Source organism: Colossoma macropomum, unplaced genomic scaffold (assembly GCF_904425465.1).
Source record: "Colossoma macropomum unplaced genomic scaffold, Colossoma_macropomum, whole genome shotgun sequence".
NCBI classification, from domain to species: domain Eukaryota; kingdom Metazoa; phylum Chordata; class Actinopteri; order Characiformes; family Serrasalmidae; genus Colossoma; species Colossoma macropomum.
The window spans coordinates 111,050-135,434 of NW_023495921.1; the positions used below are offsets into that span (position 1 = coordinate 111,050).

At 35.3% G+C, this 24,385-nt stretch overlaps 1 protein-coding gene across 3 annotated transcripts in view; it reads right to left on the reverse strand.

Annotated features, from left to right (window-relative positions):
• LOC118803515 (ribonuclease inhibitor-like) overlaps positions 1-24,385 on the reverse strand; it is a 50,855-nt gene that overhangs the window by 11,973 nt on the left and 14,497 nt on the right. For 2 of the 3 annotated variants that reach the window (XM_036564004.1, XM_036564001.1), the window contains exons 6-11: positions 18,713-18,886; positions 17,505-17,678; positions 14,951-15,124; positions 10,247-10,420; positions 8,804-8,977; positions 7,831-7,877 (exon numbers count right to left, since the gene is read on the reverse strand). In XM_036564004.1, the coding sequence (XP_036419897.1) occupies positions 7,831-7,877; positions 8,804-8,977; positions 10,247-10,420; positions 14,951-15,124; positions 17,505-17,678; positions 18,713-18,886 (917 nt within the window). Of the gene's footprint in view, positions 1-6,267; positions 6,376-7,830; positions 7,878-8,803; positions 8,978-10,246; positions 10,421-14,950; positions 15,125-17,504; positions 17,679-18,712; positions 18,887-24,385 lie in introns of those variants that run through there. The other variant, XM_036564002.1, reaches the window with a different exon arrangement.

The following is a 24,385-nucleotide window of genomic DNA, read 5'->3' on the forward strand; positions in this document are numbered from 1 at the left end:
TTTCCACTCGATCCAGTCAGTTAACTTAATTAGCTATGCAGCTGAAACTCCTCGTTTTTGGGAGCTGAAAGCGTCACCCGGCAGGCGGCGCTGTCTTAGTAAGGAGTGTAAGAGACTGTCTGGACGAGGTTTAACACTCGCTAAACAAACTCGATAAAACTGACTGCATTAGCGACGTGAGAGACTCGCTCACTGTAAACGGCTGTAACGGTCGCGTTTGGCTTTAAACGGAAGAACGGCGGAGAGCGCTCGCGCTTCAAAACCGAACGTCCAAGCGGCGGAGTCTCGCGCTCTAATTGGTCTGAAACTCCAGCCAGTCTTTTGTTTGTCCTCCCATAGATCTTTTCTCCAGGTTCGCACCTCTCCGCTCTACTGAATTAACTGTGCTGTTTTGTTTTTGTTTGTTTGTTTGTTTTTTTAATCTAGACACAGAATAGAAAACTGCAAACTCTTGAAATACATGAGACAGCTGTACAGTATTATTTTACAAAGCATCACTGGAGGCCATGTCTTAATATATTAAAGTCAAAGTATGAAGTTGGACATTTAAACAAAAATCTGTTTATTATGTAATTTTACGTGGTGAAACAATATAGGTCTTTATATAACTACTCAAAACATTTGTTTATTATTGTTCGTGTTTTCCAAATACCTGGAGATAATAATTTTGAAAGTTATACACAGTATTTAAAAAAGTTTGTTCTCTCTTTCTGTTGGGCCAAATTAAAAGTCCTAATGGTCAAACTTTGGGCAGCCTTGATCTACTTAAGAAAATAAACAGAAGTGTAGATGTTGAAGAGAGTGAACCAAGTGCTTTTTTGCATTAAGTTTTGGTGGTATGTGATCTCTAAAGTACTCAGGTTAGCTGTTAAGTACATTTTCTTCTATAGTTCAAAGTTGTTTTATCTTGGGTCCTAGCTTGTTGTCTCTGGTTACAATTGTACATTTGAAAATAGATCAATGTTGTGTTAATCATAGCATGTTTTCTGCAAATGAGCAGAAGGCTGTGACTGACTGTGATTGTAACATTTACCAATGGAGATAAATTAAAAGTTATTCTACCATGAACTTCAATGATATAAACAAATGAGTTTAAACATTTTAAGGTAAAGTTATGCTTAAAGAATTGATTTTTTCTTTTGCTCTTTTGCTACTGTAAACACATTTCTGCAATAATCAAAAAACAAAACATACAAAAAAAAGAATCACAAAAGTACAGCAAGTAAAAACTTAGTGAATGTTCTTTTAGTAATATCACACAAAAATCATAAGATTACAGCAGGCTGTTTCTTGAGGACATACTTGTTATATTCATTATATTTTACATTAGGGAGCGCTGTGGTAATCCTGGTAATCCTCAGTTGTAATTTTGTATTGTAAGTTTGGCAGTACCACAGGAATACCACACTCATACCACAGGACTTTTTGTAATGGACCACTCTTTGGTCTCAACTGAACTGTCTTAAGACACAACATCTCTGTGTCTTAAACCAAAGTGATGTCTTAAGTCATGCCCCATCTTCAAGACACACAAAATAATTACTTCTTTGTCTTAAGACGTTAACTTTCATGTCTCAAGACAAAGACAGTGTCTTCACTCATACGTCTTAAGACGTTCTTGAGATGTCTTGGCATAAGAAAATGTCTCAAGACATCTTATAAATACTGTCAAGACATCTTAAGACAGTGACAGCTGGGTATGAAAAGTGTTAAGTAACAGTGTAACATCTTTTACTTTGAATGATATTTGGCCAGTTGATTTCAAAAGGGTTTTTAAATGGATTATTAATTAAGATGAAGAAGGTTAGCGTTGATTAACCAACAATAGAATGAGGTAAGCATAATGTTCAGAAAATCTGTTTGAGAAAATGTCACCTTATTTTCATTTATCTTTTTCTCTGATGTCTTTTAGGTCATGGTGTATTTGCAAAAGTAAATATTGAGAAAGGAAGTTTTATTCTAGAGTACAAAGAACAGCTGATCACAGGAGAAGATTCTGACTCTTTTGGAGAGCGAGATTTCAAACACAATGGGGAAACCGTTGAGCTATCAGATTTTATAATGTAGATTAATAAAGATTCTGTTCTTTGCTTTCACTGTATGACCATCTGTATATTTTATTTATGTAATTTTTTTTTTTTACTTCAAACTAAAAGATAATTTACTACTAATTCTTGTTTTAAGCAGCACTGATGCCACTGATGATGAAGGGTTCTTTGGGTGCTTGGTCAACGACAGTGCTGATCCCAATTAAAAAATAATGAATAAATTGTAGTAAATGGTAGAACACACCTGTGTTTGTTCACAGTAAAATATATTAAGAGAGATGAGAAGATAAAGTATGATTATGGAGGAGATAACCTTAAACGGCGCACCACTCTACTCAAGGTTAGAACATCATAAAATAATGTTTAATAGTTAAACATTATTACTGTCTAGTACACTATAAAATTTTGTACCTTTGTATCCTGTTCCTAACAAACCAGTGCTCATTCTGACTGCACAGTGGCGTCAATGTTGTGTTATGTAAAAATGTGTTTTGTTCATCTCTGTAGACGTCAAAAGACAAAATTAATGTTTCATCTGCTAAAAAGATCTTTGATCCATGTTCTCAGGTAACAGCACAACAGAGCCAACTAGCAGTTCACCTAATAAGCTGAGAGTTACTGATAGTGTTTAAGGTTTTCTGTATTTGTCTGAATCAGTAGTAATTTATGTGTGAGTAGACATGACTAATGTCTAGTTTATGAGAACCTGACTGGGTTTATAAGAGCTGAATGTGGCACTGTTTAGACTTTATTTGTAGTCAGTCAGTGATCTGCTAGCTTAGCTGATCTTTTGCATGGCTGAATTTAAGACTTCTATTTAATATTTTTCACAAGACTAATGTTGATGTTCTCTATACATTGATTTTCTCTTTTATCGCTCCAGAGGACGTGAATCAAACAAGAACTACATTTACTTCAAGAAACATCACACGTCATGACCATCTGGAGACCAGCATCCCGGTACATAAATATTTGATCCTTGATGCTTTAAAAGAACAGGGTTTGGTTTGTGAGGATTTGGTACAAAAGTCAGTGCAGTGTCCTGAAGGACAAATAAAGTGATTATTACAGTATTTGTAACACTTAACAGGGTTATTCAGATATCATTTCATATTCATTGTGTTTAGGACCCTAGCACTATTAGGTATGTTTTTTTCCACGTTTTTGTCAGTTCCTCTTTCAGTTGTTGTAACTCTAGTAATTATATGAGACAGCCACATGCTATATGTAGTTTTTCAGAAGACATGTGGCTTCTCAAATACGTAATCACCTGAGTTATAAATGCCCACAGAAGTTTGATATTTTTATGAAACTGGACATGTTTTGATCAAAATTTTACCAAGAGCCTGTTTTTTAATTATTTTTGACTATCAATTCAAAACATCACTGCACTGCTTAGATGTCAATTAGAAATGTTTAGAATAAAGTGTCAATGAGTTGAAAATAAGAATTTTGAAGATTGTTCATTATACGTCTTATTACTTTGACACAGTATATGAGTAGCATCAGGCGGGCTTATTTTTCTTGATATTCTCACCTGTAGGATTCATGCAGATTGCTAAAACTGCATGTGACAGACTGAAACAGCAGGTCAAGCCTTTGAGTTTTTTGTTCAGGGCCAATATGGCTAATATTCCAGCTAATCAAACACTGTTTTAGTACACTGGGTGTTTATTATCAGCTGCTTATAATAACAATTACTCCTATAATAAAGAATCCTTCCAGAAATGATCAGATAAATACTGGCTTATTTAGAAAACACACAGTAAAGAACTATGTACCATAATATAAACCTGAAATCTATATCAGTCCAGTGGTGTTGGGCGGGTGCTATTTTTAGAAACGGTAGACTCCGCAGTTTCTAAGGATATGCGTAATGAACTGCTGCATTAAAGCATTTCTGAGTTATAAAGGTGAGAAGACAAGGTGTGATTTGTGACGCAAAACACGTCATGAGGGTTGATAGGGTTGCACTCTGCATGACCTATATATGATTAATCGGCAAGGAGTTTGTGTACGAGTGATGTATTCAGACTGAGTAATTATTCTTTTGGGGCTTTTAAGTAGTTTTGGGGCGATTTCTTTTGTTTTTTCCAGCCCTCTTTTCTTTTTTCTTTTTGTGTTCTTTTCTTTTTTCCTTTCCTTTTGTTTTTGTTTTTGTTTAAATACCCACCTGGGCTAAGTATCGTACCAGTCACCCCTCTACAAAGGTGTGACAAAGCACTGCTGTTTGCCACAGCCTTAAGTAGAGGAATCCACAGGTGTGCCAGGTTGGGCCTAATCAGCCTGAGGGCTTGTGGGAATCGGAGTTCTCTGTGTTTGTGGTGCCGCACCGTTGTCACTCTCTGCTGGCAGCCGGCGGTGCAGGCTGGGCGTTTACACATAACACTTTGAACATTGATTCGGATCCACCTACTTTATCATTATTTGTTATTCACTATTACTTTATCATGTGTGATTTACATTATAATTTTTGTAGACCAACCCACGACTTTAGTAAGAACAGTCTTTGTTTTGTGAGGGCTTAATGAGAGACAGGAAAGGTATAATGTTCATCAGTACATAAGAACTACCTTTAAATCAATTTTAGAGCTGTCTACCAAAGGATTAACATTGACAGTACGATATCCAAGTAATATGTGTCTATTACACTTTTACACTCTGCTCTGTGCATCACTGAATGGTAATTTGTTTATAAGGTCTATTCAGGGTGTCTTAGTGAGATTATGGAAGAATTCTTAATATATATTGATGGGGCTCAGTCTTTTTGTATGGTGATAGTGTCATTGTCTCTATATAAATGAACTCTGTAATCATATCAAACAACTGAAAACTTGAGTTCTGGTGATGCAGAAGGTGGATTTTACTGTGTCTCTAGGGTGACAGACCATGACTATAAAGCAGCAAATTGACCAGTAGCCTGTTGCCCGTGCTTATCTGGCTTAAGGCTTCGAGCACATTGAAAGAAACATGTTTTGACTTTACATTAACAGATTTGTATGATGGTGTTGAGATTCTGCAGTGGAAACTGTTGGAGACAGTAATGCAGAAATGGGTCAAGACTGGCTTGTGAGATTATGTGCAGTATTCCTTCATCTTCTAAATTCGCCCCAAAACCATCATCTATTGATGACAGTTTGGTGGGGGGTGTGGAAAAGAGCCTCTTTCCCATGAAAGTCAATATCGCAAAGATATCTGTGTAAATGTCCCACTAGCACCTCATCTGAGTAAGTTTTCAGCACTCATAGGAGAAAGATGGCATAAATATTGACTGACAGGATGATCCAAACCCCAACCTACAGGCTGAGGAGCTCCCATTTGAACATGACAGCTGCATTTCGTGTTTTCTTGTGTTGTCTTTATCTTTATTAAAACTAGTTGGATTATCTGAAACATTTAAATGTGGCAAATACTTTTTCACAGCACTGTGAGACAAAAGAGTAACTGGAGTTTTCAAATTATGCAAAATGCAGATGTTGCACCACTGCACAGATTAATTCAATTCCATCAGCAGCACTGACTAGATAAAATTATATGAAATAATGAATAATCAATAATAAATCAAATATCTCAGTCGATCCATAGTGTACCAAGATGATCTATACCTGGCTAAAATTTGTTTACTTGTAGATATTTCCATTTTAATGATGCCTTTAAAACATCCTAATTAAATGTGAATCATGTTAGAGCTAAACGTACAGTACAGCGTATGTCAGCAAAAATGATCTATGTTGATGCACCATAGAAACCAGCCACACACACTGTAGATTACCTGCTGACGGATTCACTCAGGGGGCTTATTCATATTGGGATACAGCCAATATGAAGTTCACACACAGATGATAATAGCCTGCTTTATAGTTATTAAATGCTAAACATGAGCTCTTAATGAGGCGTATATTTTTAATTAATGCAGAAATTGCATTGCATACAATGATATGTGCACAAAAGGTTTTTATTTATTTTTTTATTTATTTTGTGGTGCCTGATTCATTTTTCCACAGCATACATTCTCTGTAATGCCTCAGTTTTTTATCCCTGTTTTCTCCCCTGATAAACTACCTGTTAATGCACTGGAACTTCTGATTGGTTCTAACTGCACACCAGTGATCTGTGAGCTACACTGCTCTATTTTCCAGACCCTTCATACCAAAAGCTCAGATAAGACTGACCGGAGCAGCAGAGAACAGCAGGAATAATCTTCCTAATCTTCAGGGTAAGAGAAAAGAGTCCTCATCAGTATCCAGTGTACCAGTTAGCTGTGGTGTGGTGTTAAGAGGCAGTCTCAGTTACTCAGGCAACACAAAAACTTCCAGATTTTTCTTGGCTGTTTGAGTAATAAAAATACAAGTGTATTATTTTTTGTGCTGCAAGATTTTTTGCTCCTTATTTTTTTTTAGAATCCTAACTCTAGTGCTGTCACCTAATAAATAAGCATACAATCTTACATTTATTTCAGCTGATGTTCTTTTTTTAAATTTTTATTCTATTATTATTATTGTGTTTTCCTTTCCTGTGGTTAACAACAGAGTGTCTGTTCATTACCTGTTAAAGACTATTTCAAGAACTGTAATTGTGAGAATGTTTTGGCTTTTAATCTTAGACCAGCTGCTTTTTAAAGGTTTTATCTTTGTTAAGTTTTTGTAAGCTGTGCACAAGATCCAAGTACACCACTGCCACAGTTATATTTTGTTTTGTTCATCCATGAAATTATCTCCTTTAAAATGTGAGAATTTTGAATTTTTTGACAATGACTGGTAGAGTTCTGCTCTGAGAAAAAAATACATTTTAATGTTACATGTAATTTTATCAAAATAAAACAGTCAGTTAAAGTGTTTTACTGTTACATTACGTTTTCCTTCTTTCTACATTTAAAATACAGAAAGTTTCACTTCTTTTTAGAAGTGTATTAAGTTTTAGACCGAATTTCTCTATTTCATTTCTGTTTCTATTTCACAGTAATTGTGTGAATGAATGTCCTGAATTGGAATAAAAAGAAAAGAAACCCCACACATTTTAAAAATATTCACTTTGTTGTGTTTTACTTTTTACTTTCTACTTTTTTTGTGTTTTACTCTAATTAAATTCAAACCAGAGTAAAGATGAAGGACTCCCAACTTAAAATGTACATAGTAGATTTTTATTAACCATTATTATTAATAGGGCAGCAGCAGCTCATTCAGGTCATGATTTGATTTGATTCATGATATGACTTGAACTTCTCAGGATACTTGACAAAATTTGAGTCAAAAAATTATGTTTAAAAACTTTCACCCAGTTCAGTTGCCTTAGATGTCATAGTTAACAGAAAGCCCATTTTCTATAATGCCTTGTTACATTGCCACCATGCACACTGTCACATTTTTGTATTGTGTTGTCGTCACAATGCATAATTTATACATCTAATTATTATTTAAGTATTGGAAGTTTTTTTCTGTTCCTGTCCTTGATCAGAATGGTGTGGGTGGTTGTGATCTAGTTTTCACCATGTCCTTACAATGTGGTATGAACAAGAAAAATATATGCATGTTTCTCCTGATATTTAATTTAAACTGGAAAATTTCCTGATTGTAGTGTGGAAGTTCAGACCTCTTAAAGTAGATGGATAAAAATATCAACTGATGAAGTTAATATATGGACATTTGTAAAGTAAAACTTTTCTGTAGACCTCTCAGAAAGGTATGTTCCAATTTTGTATGTTTATTTCCTGTCCTGAATTTTCACAAAAACAAGTAGGTGTGTATGTGAATTTGTGTGTGTGAGTGTGTGTATGTGTACTTACATTTCTTCCGTCCTGGTTTGATTCTGATCCCACCTCCATGTTCCACTCTAAACACACACACACACACACACACATTAATATACTCAGTTAAATGTTCTCACATTTCCTCCTCTCTCTCTCTGTAAACATATTTATCTGATAGTTTAACACATTCTGGTGACTCTCCTAAACACTTTTCTGTTTCTACATTATGAGTCAGTACATTGTTAAGGTGTTTCTTTCTCTGGGATTTTTATTTTAATCAGATAATCTGATTGTGTGTTTTAACTGTTCAGTAATCTGTAACATTCTAATTTATTTACTGAAGTTTCAGCGTTGACCGATATGGTTTTTCAGGGCTGATACCGATATTCATTTACCATAAATTTGATGGTTGTAGTGTGAAAATTTACAAGAATGCAACTCACAACTTACATTACATGAATATAAGAACTATTATTAAAAAATAGTGATTTAAGCTTTAGACAGTACAGTTTGTAAAAACTTAAAACATTTTAAAGTAAGCTTATTTTTAAACAAAAAATAAATTAATTAAATAGCTCTCACTGTTTCACAGCCTGTGATGTGTGTAAGAAAAAGATAGCTCAAACTTTAAAAGGAATAATTTACACAAACAGAATTTTGATATAAAACAGATATGAATCATTGACAGTGTTGAAATTTAAAATCATTTTGTGAGCCAGGATTGTGCCAAGAGCCTGACAAGGCCTTGTGTTTGACACATGGGTTCTAGATGAATATAATGAAAGCAGTCTAGGTGAGTGAGAACAGTCTAGGAAAGTGAAATAGTCTAGCTCAGTAAGAGCAGTCTAGGTGAATAAGAGCATAAACGTTAGAGCCTACATAAAATGGAATCAATCTGCTGGAGAGCTGTCAGCCATATAGGAGGAGCAAATAATTACTGTCTTCAGTAGTTCAATCATTCTAAATCCACCACACACACACACACACTTCTGAACACAGTTGTTCATACCTGAGAATGCTCAGTGAGCATTGTGTATCCTCCAGTTTGGCAGAGAACACCTTCTCTCCTGACTCTCCTGGGTGATTGTAGGTCAGATCCAGTTCTTTCAGATGTGAGGGGTTTGAACTCAGAGCTGAAGCTAGAAAAGAACAGCCTTTCTCTGTGATCATACAACCAGATAATCTGCAAAAAAAAATAATGAGAAGACAGATGACAGAGTGAGATAGATGATTCACAGTGATATCTAACTAGACAGAAACATACTAAAACACAATTTTATACAATTAAGCATACAAATAAACACAATCTCACTGCCAAGAGTGGCAGAAATGTTTTTTGACAATATTTTTGCTAATCTTTTGAACTCCTCCTTTTAACGGCAAAACAAGTTAAATTTAATTAGGCCTTAGATTTCATAACTCAGGAATGGAATAACTCAGACAAGACACACATGATAAAGCAATCAGTAGTTCTTACACTAAATACATTCTAAAAATAGCACTGATGTGCATTGAAGTATCAGCGATACAGTTTAGACTTGGAACCTCACTGGTTCTCTTGATATTGTACTTTTTTAATTCTATATACACAGACTATTTATTTTGGTCTGGAATGTTTATCTGAGTGGATGTAGACCAATAAGTATCAGTTGTCAATGTCATCAAGTTCCTCAGAAAGAAGATTAGAAAATTACAAGCTCATCAAGTGGTTCAAAAAAGGCAAAATTGAAAGATGTGGAAAATAATCTAATCTAAAAGATCTGCAGTGTCAATATAAACTCCTTAAAAGCTTAAGGAAATTACTTAAGCTTACTTAAAATTACTGATAGGAACCAAGACACAAAAGGAAAAATTCACTAAGAACATGAGGAAGAACCACTCAGAAAAACCAAGACTCAAAACAGGAACCCATTCTCCACTGGGCTGCACTAGATACAGCAGTTATAGAGACATGGATAAAGGAAAGAGAGAAATTAGGGTGAAAGAGAAAATAACTGTAACTAACACTAACCTTAAATGCATACTTTAGCTGTGTAGCATTGCATGAACTTATACCACTCCCCACCCACTTGATCCATTTTGCAATTTAGCCTCCTCATCAGTCTGTTGTGAACAGGTTGATTCTGATGGCATGTGTATGATGCCGAATGATCATGCATGTGAAGCGCTTTGTGGTGCAGTTTTCCAGATCACTATTGACCCAATGTTTGTACAGATGGTGGGCAAAACATTGATGTTTTATAAATTTTGTTTGAATGAGCATTAAAATTACTCCTGTCATCTAGAAACCTTTTTTAAAACAAACTTTCATTCTGCTGCAATTTAACTTAGAACTATGTGACCAATGTATAATTCAAAGTTAAATACAGTAGAAACCTCATGTTGTTTCATGATATAAAAATAGCACTGCTTATTATTTATCATTCAGGAATACACTGAAAGAAACACTGACCTGAGCATTTCCAGTTTACAGTGTGAACTCTTCAGTCCAGCAGAGAGCAGCTCCATTCCTGAATCATGTAGGTCATTGTTGCTGAGGTCCAGCTCTTTCAGGGAGCTGTTTTCGAGTTGTAAAAGTGATCCAAGATTTTCACAGGTCTCTACTGCAAGGTTACACAAAGCTAGTCTGCAAACAAAGAATAAAAACATAGATTACTTACTTAAAAAGATTATTTACTTAAAAAGGAAGATTAGAAATTGAAGTTTGGAAGAGTATGGAAGGTTCTATGCTGCTGTTTTTTAGTAGAGGCTTCACCTGTGCCACATGTGGACAAACATAATTTGTGTGTAACTGTTGCTACCTCCTGATAATGGATAGCAGAGAACAAGGTCATCACTAATGTTGGTGGCTTGTCAGGAAGGTTATAGGAACTTGTTGCAGTAGGCTGAGCTATGCTGTGTCTTATCAGTGGTTATTTTGTTTTGAAAATGAATTGTAAATTTTAGAAGGTAATCACTATGTGATTGTGACAATACCTAAGTGACACTATGAGAAAAGGTGTAGTTAATTAGTCTGTGGTGGAAAAAAGGCCTAAGGTATTATCTTTGTGCTTACTAATTTCACTAGAGAGGTAATATTGCCTGAATATATTATTGCCTTGTATTAAGTTTGGATCTGCTCTTTGAGAATATCATAATGTACCTACAGTTTCTCTTAAGCTGGTGTGTTTCCTCATTTGTTCATTGACTTCTATGAGTACACGATTTTTCCTTCCATTTGACTGGAGCGAGAGTGTAAAGAGTTTCCATTAATTTAGCATTAAGATCAGAGACCAGATCATTACATGAGGGAGTCAGAGCTGTATTTAATGCACTATTATAAATATTTTAAATCTTTTCAACAGTTTAAACCACAGTTGCTTTGTATTTGAGACATTATGTACAAATGTTTGGATAACCTACTACGAGAGTATTTAATAACAGTGGAATTTGCACCCACTCATCCTTTCAGAACACTTTTAGTTCTGTGATATTCTTGGCTCATGCAATATTTTCAATGATGTTCAAGTCAGGGGACTATGAGGGCCATTCCAAAAGCTTCAGCTTGCATTTCTTGATGTGGTGGGTTTTGAGGTACATTTTGGATCATTGTCCTGTTGTAGAAGCCTGTTTTAAGCTCCAGTTTCTTTACTAACTTGAAACTGCTTACCTTAAAGTAACTGACTCATGTAACTTTATTAAGTTTCTTGTTAAAAGTTAATCTCACAATATAACCTATGTCGGCAAACTATTTAAATTGCTGTATAGTTGAGGCCAGGCCAACTACTTTGCTACCCAGCATTTGTGCCTGCCAGTTAGGTAGTGAAGTAACAGCTAGTTTGACAGCAGGTGTCAGCGCTAACATTAACATTGATTGGCAAACACAATTGGTAATGGTATATTTGAAACATGTATTATCTGGTAATACACATGCTATCTAGCTACATTTCTAGCAGATACACTGACAAAACACCGCTTGCTGGGGTCTGAAGGTGTAAACTCCATCATGAGAATTGATTAATTATAAGAAAAATTGACACAGAAAATTGATCTGTCATGGTAGAGTGGAAAGACAAATATGTATTTATTTTTATTGCAGTGAGTAGCCTACCAGGCCCATCTGCCTAATCTGTCCTGAAACTGTTTTCAGTAAAAAAAAAATTGATTATAAAAAGCAGCAATTTGGGATATTGAGGTGATGCTGCGAAAATAAATGAAAGTGAATGAAGAATTGTGTAAAAACTAAATAAAAAAATCAAGCAGATCCCAGTGGCAGCTACAACAGCAACAAGAACTGGAATAATATCAGAGGATGTCCACAGGATGTACAGTTTTGTCAGCTTAAGTCAAGATATTTATTGAGGCACCATCTATTATGACATAGAAGAGGAGCTCACTGGCCCTATGTATACAGTGACTATGCATGTACCTTCAAAATGTGGTGCATTAAAAGCAAACCTCACCAGATCACAATGTAGGATTGTAAAATGGCAGGAGATGTCAACCTTTTCTTGTGAATCATGTGAATTTAGAGAAATGTGTACTATATGCCCTTTTTTCACTCATCTTGGGTGTCATTTAATAAATCAAGAGACTGTGTGTTGCCTCTTCCTGCAATGTGAGTTTAAAACTTACAATCTAAAATCCTTTAGTTCACACAGAAGTAGAAAGCACAAAAAACAGAGGTTACAACTTGTTTAAAAGTACATTCTGAAAATTAAACCATTGACCAGCCATTGGATAACATTGCTGAGGTAGAGAATTACAAAGTGGTTCAAGTCAAGATTCAAGTGAGTGGAAGGGATAAGTATGTAGCTGCTCAGACTCTTGAACATAAAACTGCATCTTTTTTTTGTGCATGCAAACAGCGTTACATGTTTCTAAAAGTGCTTTACAGACAATTGTTGAAGAATTTAATGTTATTCTGTTTTCTTTCCTACTCTGTCCTTAATTCAGCTGGCTCTTCTTGGAAAGAGTGTTGATGTTAAACTGTTTGGGTATAATGCATATCTTCATCCTGATCAAAAGTATAAAGTCTATCGAAAAGGATAGGGTATTTCATCAGGTCCTAGCTAAGTTTGTGAAGGGAACAGTATTTGTGTCTGCGCTGATAACCTCGAATTAATAGATGTAGAAAGGTCAGTTTACACCTGCATTATTTTGTCTGCAATATTGGATTAACATATTTATGGTTTTAAATGACTAATAGACTGGTTGTCAGTCCTATAATGGTTAGTTGAGTGCATAATATTTTGGACAGTCCTGCTCCAGAACATAACCTGATGGATGACTGAAGTCTTATGCCATTAGCTAGCATCATTTTAACAGTTGGCTGGTGCTGAACTGTAGTCAGTATTGTATATTTGTGGATTTGATTATTGGTGATCATAATGTTTGTTTTCCACTGGCTTATGGAACAGAAGCTGAATGTGCTGCTAACACAAAAGAACTGTTGACAGTTTGTTACAGTTTTATTACTGTTTATAGTTTTTACAGGTTTATTACTGGTTCATGTTTAAAATAAACATGTTAACTGAACAAATTTTTTGTTTGTAGTCTTAAAAGATTATTAGTTGGCACTTTGTTGTTTGGAATTTTTAACATGCAAAACTTGAAATATGAAGTTTTTATACATGTAAAAGATAAATTATCTGAAAAAAAGGCTAATAGCACAATGGTAGGCAGTTTTCTTCGGGTGTTTAAGTTCACCTCAAAACTCAAAGATCTAGTGCAGTAAGTTGCCTTGAAATTGAGCTTTCTTAACTTTTTCATTTATTAGTGTATTTGCTTCCAGAATTTGCTGATATTTAGTGGAATCCATTCTTCCATCTACCTGTGCAACGTTTCCTGTGCCACTGGCTGCCAAACAACTATTTTTAAGTTAATTAAGTTGCATTAACATTTGCAAGTTTAGTTTGTGCAGATGTTGAATGGAAAAAAAACTACAGAGCCATGACAAAGACCTAAAAGATCCCTGTCAGTACATTTGTTTTGATAAATGTAAAATTCAAGTACACAATTAATCATATCTGGTCAAGTGCACTATACAAGATTTCTAAGTGCACTTAACTAATGTTAAGGAAGGTAAAATGAAGCCAGCAGTCACTGTTTCAGGACAACTTGAAAGCAGCAGGAACACCATTTACAGAGAGAACAATAAGCAGCAAACAATGAACTCTCTACCCTCTTTTTTACAGAAATGTAAAATTATAATCTGTAGTCAGAATAATGTCACTTGTCATGTCAGTACAATTGCTGTATCAATGCTGTGTATGCCTGGTCTTTTTCTATTGTGATGTACCTGCTCTTTTTCTGTGTGCTGATTGTGATTTGCTTAGAATTTAAGGTTCTAAAAACCTAACGTTTCTGTTAGTGCTATTTTTAGAATAGTCTTTCATCATTGCTTGGCAACCTTAGCCAACTGTTAACAAACTATACTGCTTAGAGAAAGAATTATTTATTGCAAATATTATCCATCATAAACTAGGTTTTGAACACTGGTGTATTTTATTGCTCTTTGAAAATGCAATCACTTTGATCCAGATTGTACTGAACTGTGGGATGAGCTGTGCAAGACAGTTAATATAGATCTGTTGGATTATTTTGAGATTAATAAGGCTGTGATTAGTCCTGGTGAGCAGAACAATTGGTCTAGAACTACTTAATTATTTTGGAGATAAATTAGCCTGTATAGCACAACAGAGAAAAGATGACATGAGCAAATGGAATTTGTGCTGGATGATCACACAGTAAATCTTTCCTCTTTCTTCAAGTGCATATAAAGTACTCAATTTGTTTTTTGTTTTTAACATAAGGCTGTCAAATCACTCTGTAGTAGCTCAGACACCCCTACATAAATTTGAAACTCTACCTGTCTCTTCATCTGGAAACTTGTTGTTTCCCAAATTGTGATTAATCTGCTATAATTAAAAGCTTCATTAAACACTACCCTGTGATCAACACCACCATCTAGCTAGTCTTATGATGAACCATCTCTGAACTAGCAGCTGTTGACAAACTGGCAGCAAAAGTTGGTTCACCATAGTATTTGAGTATTTTCACTAGAAAGCATGTCAAATGTTTACAAATAAAGACATATTAGCAATTATAAAACTGTTCTGCATTGTTTTCAAATTCTGTAGGTTTCCTTCCAGAATAAATTGACAGAAACATTGACCTCAGAATCTCCAGTTTACAGTCTCCAGTCTTCAGTCCAGCAGAGAGCAGCTCCACTACTGAATCCTGCAGCTCATTGCTACACAGGTCCAACTCTTTCAGGGAAGAGATATTTGTTTGCAGGGCTGATATGAGAAATTTGCAAGACTCCACACTGAAATTACAGATGGCTAATCTGCAAAGGGAGAGTAAATACAGTTAAGAACATAGTTTAGTCATGGAAATTTTGTATAAGTGGCAGACAGAACCAGACTCTCGCAGACGAGGCTTGAGTTAAGATCTTTAATAACAAAGAGTCCAAAATCACAGTCGTAATGCCAGAGCAAAAAGTCAAAACCCAGAGATCCACAAGAAGGCAAAAGGGCAAAGCAAAAATAAAGGTTAGGACAGAAAAACAGGTCGTACACGGAAATCGAAAAACAGGAAAGAAAGCTCGGTATACTCATGCTGAGACAATACTTCGCAAGGAAGCTATGCTCAAGCCCAGGCTTAAATACTAAACTAACTAATACATGCAATGAGGAACAGGTGTGTGTGTGATCAGTAATCCGGTAAAGCTGAGCTCTGATAGGTTGATCGGTTGGAGTCCTGAGTCATGTGGCCCAGCGAGGGGTTCTGGGAATTGTAGTCTGAGGTGGCAGTGTCGGCTGTTGTTCCAGCCATGCCGGAGGGAGGTGTGACAAATTTAGAATCATACAGAAATGCATTAATGAGGCTTATAAAGCAAACATCATTCCACTCTCTGTTGCCTTGTAATTCCTGTAATTAGAGACAGGATCATCACAGTCTTTCAGTTTTCCTGGTAAAATTGATTGTCCTTTAGTTAATTTCTATGACCGTATGTGATTTTCATTTTCATCATAGATATTTGTTCATATATCAGAACAAACAACTTCTTCCATTACTGTATTTACATGTTCCAACCATTGGAATCAATGTATGAAATATTTTAAAACCAGTTTATTTGTAGACATATATACAATTTGTTGCCAGTTTATGTATAAGTACATTGTACCATTGGGATCACCATAGGACCAATGCTGACCAGATATTATTTGGGTGAGGGGTTGGGCTGCACAAATAATAATAGTATTACCACCATGCATGATTTTCCAGCTGAGACAACAAATCAAACTGCAGTACACAGGCATGTGTTTAGTGTTGCAATGGACTACCTAACATTATCTAGCCACTTGAGTGATATTAGAATACTTGAATTAAAATTAAATATATTTGTTTTATTGTAATGGGTAACCAACTGGAAAAAGCATATAAATGAAATAAATTTGGTTTGTAATTCCTGCTGCTAAATTAGGAATCAACTCTACTGCACTATGATATTAGTCTGTCTTTACATAGTTAAATTTTCATGCAATATTTCTCAAAGCTAATACAAACCTAAATTTCATTCATGTTGCATGATGTAACGTAAATTTTTGAATAATTGTGCTTACTTGCTGAAAAGTAGTTAGGTTAGAAAGCTAGCTAGTAAGCTAAAGTTAAGACAGCTAAAGATGATTGCTACAAGTGATTTATGCAGCTAGATTATTATCTCCTCTCTTTACATAAAACTGATATGAACATGCAAATGTAGGCTAATTAACGCATCAGATTATTTTATACAGCCAAAACAATGCAATATAGAAAAAATAATAGCTACAAGTCTTGCTAACTAGTGTAAGATGCTTTGAAAATGGTTATTTTTTATTGTGTTAATGTATTTAAATTTCAGTTGTGTTTTAGGAAACAAGACACTTATATTTCATGCAATTTCCAAATTATTTGCAAACTGCAATTTGACTAGCAGTGAAGAAATATAATACAAATGAATAAAATATGTTTTTTAATGGTTTTCAAAAATACAAAAAATAAATTATGACTATAATGTTCACTGCAAAATTAACAAAAAAATAATAATTGCTGTGTTAGTTTTGTATTTTCATTACATGAAAAATAGTTTCTTTGGCTGTCATTAAGGAAAGCCTATAACCTAGCCGAACAGTCTACTGTTGTGCTAATTTATATAAAATAACCTTAATCAGCATTCATGATGCCTTCCTACATTGCCAAAAGTGCACTGATTCTTTCACTTTTATTGGTTCGGTGATGTACATACTGCATTCTGTTAGATTTAAAGATCTCAAATTTAGACTCATCAGTCAGGTGTCTAGTTTTGATTTTCTAGTGCAGTTTGTTCATTTGTGTTCTCCATTTCTCAGTAAGGGCTTCTTGACAGCTACACATCCTTTCAAAGTTGTATTGTCACAGTGGAAGCATGGAAAGAAACACCTGTAGATTTTTTCAGATCTGAAACAAATTTTTGAGAGTAAAACAAACTGTTGTAACTGTGAATGAAATACAAATAGACGTGATATTAAACTACTTCTGTTGATATTTCTGTTAAATAAATATATTTTGCTTTTTTTGTACTTAATGTTGTTTTTTGTGACTGGAATAAGATGATCACTTAGTGTTGCATACTACTGTGTAGAAACATAAATTAGTTGCATACTTCTATAATGCTGTAAAAGAACAGTTTTTGGGGGGATCCTGACCTGAGTATCTCCAGTTTACAATGTGAACTCTTCAGTCCAGCAGAAAGCGTCTCCATTCCTGAATCCTGCAGGTTATTTTTACTGAGGTCTAGTTCTTTCAGGGGCCAGGTTTCTGATTGTAAAGCTGATCCCAAATTTCCACACGTATTCCTTCCAAGACTACACAAAGCTAATCTGCAAAGGGAGAGCAAATAAAGATGATCAACACAAAAAATGATACGGTTTTAGTTTTACAATTACAGACTGTAGTTCATTTGTTTCTGCATATGTTTCCAGTGAAAATACTGCAATTTTAATTAAAGAAAACAAATTTTTTTTCAAATATATTTCACATTTTTAGGCCCACTTGACACTTCAGGAATAATTTAGTGGTCATTAATGATTTCCTGTTTCATTGTGGTATAAATATGGGGTGACATGGGCTAATTTCCATAGTCATTCATCTTAGACTTAGACTTAGACAGACTTTATTGTCATTCAAATTTACACCGTACAGTGCACATTAGAATGAAATTACGTTGCATAGGCTCAGAGTAGATCAGGAGAATTATAAATAATACAATGTAGTGCAATGTGCAATGTAGTGCAGAGTGTGGTGCATATGTAAACATATTTATGTCAACAGATAAATAAATTTTAAATAAGTATATATACAAGAGGGTGTATTGCACTGTAGCTCCCAGGTATGGAGTAATCAAAAAAAGAATTGAAGCAGCATTTATTTAGAGATCTACATGTGGAAGATTAAGGAATAAATTAAGGAAATGAGACAAAGTGTGATAGATCTTCTGAATTCACACAATGGCTATTAGAAAAACAGCTAAACTGTTGAAAACCAGTTTGGTGAGATTAGGAGGAAAATTTTTAAAAAAAGGACTTAGAAACCTAGAAAGAAATTCAGAAAGATTCTGTATTCAGGAGTGGTCTCAGATTCCTTGCTCCATATTCTCCAGTCTCATCAAACATTATAGATCATGTTAGCAAAGCAGGGGTGCCAGTAACTGTGACACACATGATTTTGTTAAAAAGTAATTTTTATAAGGATTTTTTGTTAATTGCTAAATGCAATTTAGTTTTAAATTATATTTTATATTTTAGTTTTAGTCTTATATTTTTTATGTAAGATTGGGCTAATTAAACATTTTCATGATCTTTTTGCCCATCTTTAGGTTTGCACCAAGGGTGCACGTGATTATGGAAATTCTTACTTGAGTATCTCCAGCTTACAGTGTGAACTCTTCAGTCCAGCACATAGCTTCTCTACTCCTGCATCCTGCAGGTCACTGTTACTGAGGTCTAGTTCTCTCAGGAAGGATTTTTCTGTTTGTAGAGCTGCACTCAAAGTTTCAAGGGACTGTGAAGTGAGATTACAGCCAACAAATCTACAGGAAGGGAAGAAAAGAAAGTGAGTGAAATACATGATCATTTACAAACTGTATTTGCATTTGGAATTATCTGAACAATTCAGTTCAATTCTTTAAACTATTTTTCAGTCTTGTACTCCACTGACATGATTTTGTGACACATTACCTTGACTCCTTCTTTATTTTCTCCTACTTGCTTAACTAACAGCCATTAATTGATCACAAGTTCTCCTGGACATAATGTAAGGTTTTGATGGAGCAAGTAATCACAGACTGTATTTTTGCATATTAATTTAGAAAAGGTGTTGTATGCTCTCTGTTAACTAATACAATGGCTACATACTGTATTACATATACTATGTTACCTGCTGCTTCCTGAGAGTAGCATAACTGCAGGAAACCATTCAATTTTTAATGCAAAAGAAATTATATCCATTCTATAAGACAGAACAGGACATGAGTAGAAACCAACAGGTAGACATGAAATAATGTCAAGCCATGAGGAACCAACAAGACACAAACACATCCTGCAGGACTGTCTTTGTACAGTAGTGTTCAGTGAATACTTCTGTCTGGAGTCTGGATTAGCACCGCACTACAGTTGAACTTCTTTTTATTTCCTTTTTATCAAGTGCAATTGTACAGTACAGTTATATCATCAGAAACACAACACAGGGCTCAGAGGTGTATATCTTGGGGGCAGTCCATGAATTTTGGCATCCTCTCATTGTCCATAAACAATTCCTCAGGGATAAATAACCAAATTCTTCCATGAACATAAAAGAAGCAGATAGATATGTTTTATAGTAAAGCACATTCACATGAGGAGAAAAGAAAAAGGAAAGAATATATATATATATATATATATATATATATATATATATATATATAAGAAAGAATTGTTTCACTTAGATGACATCAGTTGAAAACAAATATGGAATTACTGAGGACAATTGTAATCTCGCAGTTATACTTTCCATATAGTAAATATCCTTAACCCTTTCTCTCCATTGCATTACTGTGGGGGGCTGCGGCCTCAGCCAGGAAACTGTAATCATCTTCTTAGCAATTAGAAAAAGACTCTCAGTAATGATGTCTGATTATTATTTCATACATTTTCTGGTAATATTCCTAATAAAAAATAGGATGGTTCTAAGGGCAACTCTATATTTAGGCATTTTTTAATTTCTTTTTGTATGTTTTGCCAGTATTCTGATAACTTTTGACAGTCCCAAAATACGTGTGTATGGTCCCCTACCAGGCCACAGCCCCTCCAGCACCGATCAGAGGTGCCACTGAATTTTGATGTGACAAGAGGAGTCCTGAAAAATCTCACCTTAACTTTCCATTCAAATTCCTTCCAAATTGGGCTATTAATTGTTTTAAATCCCTCTCTGCATAATAATTCCCAGTTTTTATCAGAAATTATGGTATTCATCTCCAATTCCCATTTTTCTTTGATGTCCAAACTATTATCCACTAATTCGCCTTGTAATATCTTATATATGTGTGATATAATCTTCTTTTTAATAGCCCCTTTAATTGTTGACATAAAAAAGTGTTCTATATTGGATGGGGCATAATTTGTCCCATTCTTTAAATAATGCCTCAACTGCAGGTATCTAAATAAGTCATGGGCTGGAAGTTGAATCTGCTCAAAGGACATCAGGTTTCCTCCTTTAAATAACTGACCATACATGATTAAACCTTTTTCTTCCCATTTTTTAAACCATGTTTCTAGCTGAGATGGAAGAAAATTGCTATTATGTGCAATGTTCATCGTTCTAGATATTGACATGGGGAGTCTAAGTTTTTTCTCACATTTGACCATATCTTTAAAGTATTTTTTACCCATTGATTGCTAATTTTATTTACTCTCCAAGTATCTTGATTCATAAATGGGATTGTATCTAAGTGCATATTTGGGCAATCGCTCTGTTCCATCTCCACCTATATGGCATCTTTATCTTGGGATATCCAGGCAACCATTGATCTAAGCTGGGCCGCCCAGTAATATTTTTTTTCAAGTTAGGTAAATCTAGACCCGCATTTTCCTTTGAACATAATATTCTTTTATATTTAATTCTAGGTCTTTTGTTCTGCCATATAAATTTAGATTTATTGATTGTTTTAAATGTAGAAATAGGGAATGGAACAGAAAAAGCAGTCTTGGCAGTATGTTCATTCGTATCGTCTCCACTCGTCCTATTAAAGGTAAGGTCCTATTTACCCACTCCACGAACACAGAATGGAATCCCATTGCAACCAGCGTATTATACAAAAATTGCCAGTTTACAGTATCGAACGCTTTCTGAGCATTGAAACTTATTAACATAGAGTTCTGCATATTTTTCTTGGCACGTTATAACATTTAACGTTCTCCTTATATTATTAACTCCTTGTCTCCCAGGGATAAATCCCGTCTGATCAGGATTAATTAATTTTGCTATAATTTTTACATCCTTTTTGCCAGAATATTGGTCAGTAGCTTTTGATCATTACACAACAAACTAATGGGTCTATATCCCTCACAGAATGTCGGGTCTTTCCCTTCTTTGTGGATCACTGATATAATGGCCTCTGACCATGTATTTGGTGGATCGCCTTTGGAGAGAGCGTAATTAAAAACTTTAGTTAATACTGGTACTAAATCATCCATGAAGCATTTATAAAACTCCCCAGGGAGACCATCTATGCCCGGAGATTTATTGTTTTTTACCTTTTATATGGCTTCACGTATTTCCGTTTATGTAATGTCTGATATCATTTGCAATGCTTCATCTTCTGACAATGAAGGTAGATGTTAACTAGTAAGAAAGGCCTCAGATTTGTCACTAATTGTTTTTGATTTAGGCTCTTCGTACAAGATATATAATATATATTATAGAATGATGCAAAGGCGTCCGCAATATCCTTTGGATGAGATACTGTTTTTTTAGATACAGGATGTACAATCTTAGGAACCACACGACTGGCCTGGGCTTTACGAAGTTTAAAAGCTAACAAGCGGCTGGCTCTGTTCCCCATCTCATATTATCTCTGTTTGGAAAATCTTAAAGCTCCTTCAGCTTTATATGTGAGGAGCGTATCCAAGGCCTTCCTAGTTTCTTTTAATTCTAACAGGATGTTGTGCGTTCCTGTAGTTTTATGTTCTATTTCTAATTGCTTTGTTTTATTTTCTAGTTTCATTTGCTCTTCCAGTCTTAATTTTTTTAGTCTTGATGCAATCTGGATCATTTTCCCCCTTATAACAGCTTTAGCTCCCCCCATAGGATTGATGGGGTTACCTCCCCAATATCATTTGTCTCGAAATATTCTCTTAAATTCTGTTTTAACTCTTGCACTACTTCTGTATTAGTCAATAATGAAACATTTAATCTCCAGTATTTGAAAAATTTTTCTTTACCTAAATCTATACTCAACACGACAGGGGCATGATCACTCAGTGTTATCGGTTCGATATGGCAATCTATTACTTTATACATATGTTGTTGGGAGAGACAGAAGAAGTCTATCCTAGAATAACTATTATGAACATTGGAAAAAAAAACTAAAATCCTTCCCTTTAGGATTTTTAGATCTCCATGGGTCAACAAGTGCAAGTTCTGAAATCATTATGTTAAGTGTTTTGGTTTTTTTAGTTTGGGGTCCTCCCTCTGCTGGTATTCTATCTAATCTACCATCTCGTACCGCATTAAAGTCTCCCCCACTACTATCATGCCCTTAGCGTTGTCGGCAATTATATTTGCAATTTCCTCAAAGAAATTCTGATCATATTTGTTTGGGGCATACAAGTTAATAATAGACACCTCCACCTCCCCTATTGTGCCTACTACCATGACAAACCTCCCCAATTTATCCTCAATAACTTTTTCTAAAGAGAAGGCCAGTGTCTTGTTAATCAAAATTGCAACTCCTCTTTTTTTACTAAATGAAGCACCATATACTTGGTTTACCCATTCCCTTCTTAATTTTTTATGTTCTCCCTCTGACAAGTGAGTTTCCTGTAATAGTGCAACTGAACATTGCAGTTTCTTTAACTGACTATATATTTTTTTCCTTTTAATAGGATGATTCAATCCACAGACATTATAGGTGGCTATGGTCAGGTTATTCATGTGAATATCGCAAAGTGTTAATATTATCCCACACTTTTGTTCTCAATCCAAACCTCCATTTCAGCACAATGCACCTGTGAAGTATTTGAGACACAACTCACGACCGCACATCTGTTAGTATAGTAGAAACAGGCATCAATGATAATAGAAAAAAGAAAAAAAGAACTTTATACATAAGAAAAAATAAGAACTGACTTCCAAACACCCAACTGGTCTAACGAACATCGTACTAACCAGCGAGTTGTGACTATAGTCTCTCCGGGGAGACACACGCAGTGCTACCGCAACTAACTAACAGCAAATATGCTGTGTTTCAAGTTGCCTATATGCTACAATGAAACAAGACCAAATAAAATGAAATGAAATTATCTTGCCTACATCTTCTGAAGGGAAGCCCTTATTGTTTTTTTTGTTTGTTTGTTTTTGGTTCCAGCCAAATTTAACTCTTTGTTACAATAAAAACAAAGCCAGCAAACGCATAAGCCTGGCTTATAACCAGCGCCATTTGACAGTTCTTGCCTACCTACTTGCATCTCAAAGCTGTTTGCTGTTCATTTTTCACCTTGAACAAAAACCTGCAAGTCTGCGTTCGTCATCATTGGTATGCCTGCTCTATTCGACATCGATTCCCAAAACCGAGGAATTAAACAATAGTTCCCTCTGAAGATTCTCCCGATCATCCACTTTGACATGAATTCCCATCTCCTTAAGATTGGGGGCTGCGTCCGCGAGGGTCATGAAGGTCTTCACGCCGGATTCCAAATGAACTTTTAGCTGGGCAGGGAACGGCAACTGGGCTTTCACTTTCTTCTCTTTGAGTTGCTTTATTACCTCCTGTACCTGCTTGCGTTTCTTTTGTACATCCGGCGTGTAGTCCTGATCGAAGAAGATCTTCTGTTCTTGGTATATCACCCCTCGTTTTTTCCAGGCTTGTTGGAGCATCGTTTCCTTAACTCTATAGTCGGAAAACCTGACGATAATGGATCTTGAAGGGACAGAGTCCTCTGGTTTCATGGTCAACGAGCGATGTGCTCTCTCCACGCATAAGTCCAAATCTTCCGGTAATCCAAGAGAGGTACGCATCAAGTTGGTTATGAAATTAATCATATCGCTTCTTTCTTCGCCCTCTTTCACTCCATAAATGCGCAGATTGTTCTGTCTTGCTCTAGACTCGAGGTCTTCACACTTGGCCAATAGTTTTGCTTCTCTCTGAAGTAGATAGCGAATGGCTCTCTCATGTCAGAGTGCTTTATCCTCCATATCACTCACTCTCTGTTCAACATTCATTACTTGTTGTTCCAGTTTTGTCATACACTCCAGAACATCACTAAGGGTGGACTCCACCCTGGATAAGGTAGTTTTCGTGTCTTGAGAGGCCTCTGCGTGTTTCTTCTGTAGG